The sequence below is a fragment of the Sardina pilchardus genome, chromosome 13, assembly GCF_963854185.1.
Source record: "Sardina pilchardus chromosome 13, fSarPil1.1, whole genome shotgun sequence".
In the NCBI taxonomy this organism is placed as follows: domain Eukaryota; kingdom Metazoa; phylum Chordata; class Actinopteri; order Clupeiformes; family Clupeidae; genus Sardina; species Sardina pilchardus.
The window spans coordinates 32,791,538-32,798,658 of record NC_085006.1 but is presented as its reverse complement, the minus strand read 5'-3'; the positions used below and the strand labels follow the sequence as shown (position 1 = coordinate 32,798,658).

The 7,121-nt window shown below is 45.0% G+C and overlaps 1 protein-coding gene across 3 annotated transcripts in view; it reads right to left on the bottom strand.

The window, feature by feature from the left end:
• Positions 1-266: 266 nt before the first annotated feature.
• LOC134100197 (arf-GAP with Rho-GAP domain, ANK repeat and PH domain-containing protein 1-like) overlaps positions 267-7,121 on the bottom strand; it is a 63,206-nt gene continuing 56,351 nt past the window's right edge. For 2 of the 3 annotated variants that reach the window (XM_062553266.1, XM_062553268.1), the window contains exons 31-34: positions 6,302-6,365; positions 4,970-5,128; positions 1,971-2,005; positions 267-1,521 (exon numbers count right to left, since the gene is read on the bottom strand). In XM_062553266.1, the coding sequence (XP_062409250.1) occupies positions 1,988-2,005; positions 4,970-5,128; positions 6,302-6,365 (241 nt within the window). In that variant the 3' untranslated portion in view covers positions 267-1,521; positions 1,971-1,987. The remainder of the gene's footprint in view (positions 1,522-1,970; positions 2,006-4,969; positions 5,129-6,301; positions 6,366-7,121) is intronic. The other variant, XM_062553267.1, reaches the window with a different exon arrangement.

The window sequence follows — 7,121 nt, the reverse complement described above, 5'->3', positions numbered from 1 at the left end:
CAAATAATAATACAAATAATGGTGCTGATATCTAGTAAACTGAAATGAAAAGGATGTATAGTATAGAGTTGTTTCAAGCTTTTCTTCAATGACAAGTGTGCTGTTTTGGGTGTTAGCTAGCGTAACATTTCTGAAGTTAATTCAATAAGTTTGAAATAAAACCTTATCACCACACATGTCCAGTGCGTGTTTGTGTGTGTGTGTGCGTGTGTGTGAGAAAGAGAAAGAGAGAGAGAGAGAGAGAGAGAGAGAGAGAGAGAATGGAAGCTGTTTAAATACAAATCTTTATTGGCATCTACACACATCTGACACGAGGAAGTCACACACTCTTCTGATTGCTTCGTATGAATGTTTACACTGTAGTGTGGATGGTGTGTGTGTGTGTGTGTGTGCGTGTGTGTGTGTGTGTGTGCGCGTGCGCGCGCGGGCGTCTATATAAGTGTGAGAAAGAGAGCTGATGTACAGATGTATGTTCTATACTTACATTGATTGCATTTCTATACATACACACACACACACACACACACTCGCTCTTTGTCTGTGACCCTCAAACACGCAGGCTCCAACAGAACCTCATACAAGAGCACACTACACACATTCACTACTGTGTGTAAATATACGTAAACACACACACACTCACTCACACACACACACACACACACACACACACACTGTATATAGGTACGTACATACACACGCATGCTCCAACAGAACCTCATACAAGAGCACACTACACACATTCACTACTGTGTGTAAACACACACACACACACACACACACACACACACTCACTCACAAAGAGAAAATAAATAAACTTCTATCATAACAAAACATATCAACATAAAAGACATAAGGTTACTAAAATGTGTGTGTGTGAGTGTATGTGCGTGTGTGTGTGTTTGAGTGTGAATGTATGTTCATGTAAAAGATAAGACATGAAAGATACTAGCCATTCTAAATGCTAGGTATTTATCCAAAATTGAATAATTAAACATATAATCTGCATCAAAAGCAACCCATGTTAACTGAATAAAATACACGTGTAGACACAAACACACACACACACACAATGTGCATACACACCTCTATCTGTCATTAATTGCAACACACAAAAGGTGTGTGTGTGTGTGTGTGTGTGTGTGCAGGCATGAAGACAGTATGGAGTATACTAGACAAAGACAAGGTCAGTGTGTGTGTGAGTGTGTGTGTGTGTAGAGCAGGTACAATCACAGTAACATGGAGATGAAGAGCTCCAGAAGAAAGGAATCTGTCCAGTCTTCCATCGTTCCTCCATCCCTCTGTCCAGTCTTCTATCGTTCTTCCATCCCTCCATCCAGTCTTCTATCGTTCATTCTTTCCATGTTTTCCTTCCGCTTTTGTCCTCCCACAACAGAGATGTTTCTGACTTCTCCATAGCACAGTGTGTGTGTGTGTGTGTGTGTGTGTGTGTGTGTGTGTGTGTGTGTGTGTGTGTGTGTGTGTATGGATGTTTTCATGTGTGCTGGGATCAGCATGCTGTCACTGTGACAAGGTTAAAGAAGTATGCGCACACACACACACACACACACACACACAGATAAAAACAAACATTCATTAGACTATTGCAGAATTACTATGTACATTTTAACATAACATGTCAGATTACATGCACATACACACAAGCACACACAAAAACACAATGTCTCTCTCTCACTGTCAGATAACATGCGCGCGTGTGCACACACACACACACACACACACACACACGCACACACACGCACATAGACACACAAGCACACACAAAAACACAATCTCTCTCACTGTCAAATAACATGCGCACACACACACACACACACACACACACATAGACACATAAGCACACAAAACCACAATCTCTCTCACTGTCAAATAACATGCGTGCATACACACACACACACACACACACACACACACACACACACACACACACACACACACACAGACAGACTTACCTCTGCGGAGGGGCCTGTCATGTGTTTTTGAAAAGCTGTGACAGATGATAGAAACAATGAAAATGTTATGAACATGACACTGCAAATCTAACAACATGACACTGACAATCTAACATGACACTGCAAATCTAACAACCTGACACTGCAAATCTAACATGACACTACAAATCTAACATGACACTGCAAATCTAACAACATGACACTGACAATCTAACATGACACTGCAAATCTAACATGACACTGTTATATCTGTATCTATATCTATTTATATATGCTAAGATTAACATTGGTGCTAAGATTGACGTTGGTGCTAAGATTAACGTTGGCGCTAAGATTAACGTTGGTGCTAGAGCGAAGATTAACATTGGTGCCAAGATTAACATTGGCACTTAAAGAAATATGTTACTGCAGTAAAAACAAGCATGTCTGAGGTACGTTCTCAAGTTTGATTAGAGAAATTGACCTTGAGTTACAACCCATAAGGAAAACACATCGGTCATACTTACACGTGTCACATGCACACACACGCACACATATACAAATACACCCACACACACCCACACACACACAAACGGAACAGGTGACTCCTCCAGATTTCCCCTTTTTACCACTCAAAACACACACACACACACACAATCAGGAGAAACGTGCCCACTCCGAGCCAATCAGAAGACAGAATAAAGATGACATATTCAACACAAACACCACTCCCAGCCAATCATAAAACAGAATAAAGATGACATATTCAACACAAACACCACTCCCAGCCAATCATAAAACAGAATAAAGATGACATATTTAACACAAACACCACTCCCAGCCAATCATAAAACAGAATAAAGATGACATATTCAACACAAACACCACTCCCAGCCAATCAGAAAACAGAATAAAGATGACATATTCAACACAAACATCACTCCCAGCCAATCAGAAGACAGAATAAAGATGACATATTCAACACAAACACCACTCCCAGCCAATCAGAAGACAGAATAAAGATGACATATTCAACACAAACACCACGCCCAGCCAATCAGAAGACAGAAATGTAACAAAATGTTTCCATCTAATCAAAGAGAATTAATTGGGTGTGTCTGAGGTGGGGTGCTTTAACGACCTCACACACACACACACACACACATCTCAGCTCATCTTCATGTATGTGTCATGTGTGTATGTTTGTGTGTGTGTGTGTGTGTGTGTGTGTGTTTGTGTGTTTGTGTGTGTGTGTGTGTGTGTGTGTGTGTGTGTGTGTGTGTGTGTGTGTGTGTGTGTGTGTGTGTGTGTGTGTGTGTGTGTGTGTGTGTGTGTGTGTGCATGCTTGTTTGAGTGTGGAGGAGTATGAGTCAGTGTGTGCTCATATACAGCGCCCTCCATAAGTACTGGAACACATGCTAAAGTTTATAAAGAGGATTATATCCCTCAACAATGGAATTCTCTTCTCTGATTGGCTGATGGGGTGGCCATTAACTTCGTATAACCTGCTACCTGTGAAGTAGTTCCCTTATTACACTTGAATATTCATTCGCCAAACTCGTTGCGAAGTTTAAATGAACTGTCACGTTGCATCCAAGCTGAAATACAGACGTGCAGAACCATAGTAACATTGTAGCATATAACGGAGGTGGATTGTAGCTAGTTGGATGCCATGTAGACTATAAAAGTAGCGATCTTTCAAAGTTAAAGTTAATCAGAATCCTGGGATATGGCCGCTTGACAACGGGAGAGATAGAACTAACGACTGGCTTTTGGCCGTAGCAACCAGCCATTTAGAACTAACGACTGGCCTTTGGCCATAGCAACCATCCATTTTAGAACTAGTAACGGCAGTTTTGTCCTGCAAGTAGAAAGTTGATATGTGGCGGAAAGTAGTCCCACAGTCAAGACAGTTTTAGCGATGTTAACGGACGCAACGGTGGAATAAAACTATGTTCTAAATATACAGGTTGTGAATACAAACGGGAGATAAGCGGGATAACGGCCTTCTAGGTCGACCGGTTCGATGGAAATAATGGCACGGCGGAGGTAACTCCGTCTCCGTGCTTCGCACGTCGCCAGAGTTCTAGACCTCCACCTAGCCATTATTTCCATCGAACCGGTCACCTCGTCGGCCGTTATCCCTTACATATACATCATCTTTCTGAAATTTATCTTAATGCCTTAAATAAAAAATGAGGAAATATTCAACCTTTAAGGACATCAATTTCCTTTGTGAATGAATAATGTAAAGTAAATAAATAAATATTTTCCTTAAAATATATGGGTCATAAATATTGGAACCCCTATGGTAACCCTATGTGTTAAAATGAATTAATTCATAATTCATGAATTAAATATTTAATTCAGCCAATTAGCTGGTTTGATTTGCATTGAGCTCAATGAGAATGTGTGCGCTTGCGTGCGTCTGTGTGTGCGTGTGCGTGTGTGTGTGTGTGTGTGTGTGTGTGTGTGTGTGTGTCTATGTTGTGCTGAATGAGAGTGGGTCTGTATTGGGTGGGGCTAGAGTTCAGACAGTAGGTGCTCCTCAACATGCTTCCTCCATCCTCAATGCTCGATCCTCGAGGGGCGTTCCCACTGATCTATAACTAACACTGGATAGACTATCCCATTGTTTTCGCCCCATCATTCTTTATGTAGATCAGTGAAGATCGAGGCTCGATGAGCGAGGGAGGACGTATAAAAGCCCAAATGAGAGGCACCCATTGTGTGTTAAACATCATCTGAACCTCCTACCACACATCAATCAAACCAAATAGCCCCTCCTACCACACATCAATCAAACCCAATAGCCCCTCCTACCACACATAAATCAAACCCAATAGCCCCGCCCCCAGAGGAATAACCCCGCCCCCAGCCAGAGAAAGCTTTAGGTCAGCCAATCACGTGCCGAGGAGGGAGGGAGTTAAGCTCATCTCCATGGCTAGGCAAAAGGGCGGGGTTAGGCCTCTGAGCCTGATTGGCAGCCGCACAGGCCTCTGTGATTGGCTGAGACTCACGGCGAGGGCGTCGGCGGTGAAGGCGGCCACACTGTTCCGAATGTCACTCTCGTTGCCACGGAGAGGGATGAGAGAAACGTTACCCAGGCGAGCCTCGGACACCACGGAACGACTCGACCGCATCTTACAGCCCTCAGCCGGCCACACACTGCCCTCGTGCTGAGAAGGAGAGAGAGAGAGGGAGAGAGAGAGAGAGAGAGGGAGGGAGAGAGAGAGAGAGAGAGAGAGAGAGAGAGAGAGAGAGAGAGGGAGAGAGAGGGGGGTGAGAGAGAGAGGGAGAGAGGGGGGTGAGAGAGAGAAAGAAAGGTAAAGAGGGAGAGAGAGAAAGGGAGGGAGGGAGGGAGGGAGAGAGAGGGGGGTGAGAGAGAGAGGGAGGTGAGAGAGAGAGAAAGAAAGGTAAAGAGGGAGAGAGAGAAAGTTGAAGAGAGAGGGAGAGAGACGTGAAGAGGGAAAAGGAGGGGGGGGGTTCAATATCAATTTAATTTCACTTCTCTAGGCGCTTTACAGAGTGTTAAACATTCGGAGAGAGCCATGAGTAACAGGGGTACAGTATGGGGGTTAATGGGACTATGTGCACACAGTACAGTATGGGGGTTAATGGGACTATGTGCACACAGTACAGTATGGGGGTTAATGGGACTATGTGCACACAGTACAGTATGGGGGTTAATGGGATGGGACTATGTGGACACAGTACAGTATGGGGGTTAATGGGACTATGTGCACACAGTACAGAATGGAGGTTAATGGGACTATGTGCACACAGTACAGTATGGAGGTTAATGGGACTATGTGCACACAGTACAGTATGGAGGTTAATGGGACTATGTGCACACAGTACCGGTATGTGGCATTTGAGAAGCAGATGATTCACTGCAAAAGCTTCAAACATATCAGCCACATCACTGAAGCACTGCTGCACAGAGAGGAGGAGGAGGAGGAGGAAGAGGAGGAAGAGGGGGAGGAAGAGGAGGAAGAGGGGGAGGAGGAGGAAGAGGTGGGGGAGGAGGAGGAGGGGGAGAAAGAGGAGGAGGAGAGGAGGAGGAAGAGGTGGAGGAGGAGGGGGAGGAGGAGGAAGAGGAAGAGGGGGAGGAGGAGGGGGAGGAAGAGGAGGAGGAAGAGGGGGAGGAGGAGGGGGAGGAAGAGGAGGAGGAAGAGGGGGAGGAGGAGGGGGAGGAAGAGGAAGAGGAAGAGAGGAGGAGGAGGGGGAGGAAGAGGAGGAGGAAGAGGGGGAGGAGGAGGGGGAGGAAGAGGAAGAGGAGGAGAGGAGGAGGAGGGGGAGGAGGAAGAGGAGGAGGGGGGGGGAGGAGGAAGAGGGTATCTCTACCCTACCTGTATGCTCAGGAAGGTGGCGAACCACTCTCTCAGCTCAGTCTGAGTATCACAGCACAGATACCTGAGGAGGGCACACACACACACACACACACACACACACACACACACACACACACACACACACACACACACAGACAGAGAGAGGGATCTTATTTATGATTATCATCAAAAGCATGGTATATTCCTATGCTTTGGCATCATGGCATTAAACTTTACTGTAAACGGAAATGAGGGAAGAGAGGAAGAGGGAGGGTGAGGGAGAGAGACACATACTGTACATACAGTAGGCGTTACATACGTACAGTATGAGAACTAATGAAGTTCACACGCAAAACCCTCTAAATCCATATGACCAATTTTCTTTTATTAGTGGGCTTGCTGCAGGGCCCATCTATTGCTACCAGAGGCGTTTCCCCATTGAAATGAATGGGCGTTTACACCACTGCCCCCTGGTGAGCAAGCCCACTCTTGCAGCTCCTCCACGGAGATGCACATTTCTAGTTGCTTTTTTTTTTTTTTTTTTATCAGGCTCTTATTCTTCATGGAACACAGTTTGTCCTCACCGTAGCACCCATATACCGTGTTATTTTCACAGGAGGTCTTGGTCGTAGCACCCATATACCGTGTTATTTTCACAGGAGTTCTTGGTCTGCCCCAAAATCTCTAAACAACAATGTTTACAAAAAGCCGGCTCATCCGAATGTTGTAACCATAGATACTAGAAAGCCAGATACCGCATGGTCCGTCCAGTTCTATTAGGTGCCAACGTGGACGCCATATTGCTGGGGGCAAACACCCTACTGTCTATGGGCAACAC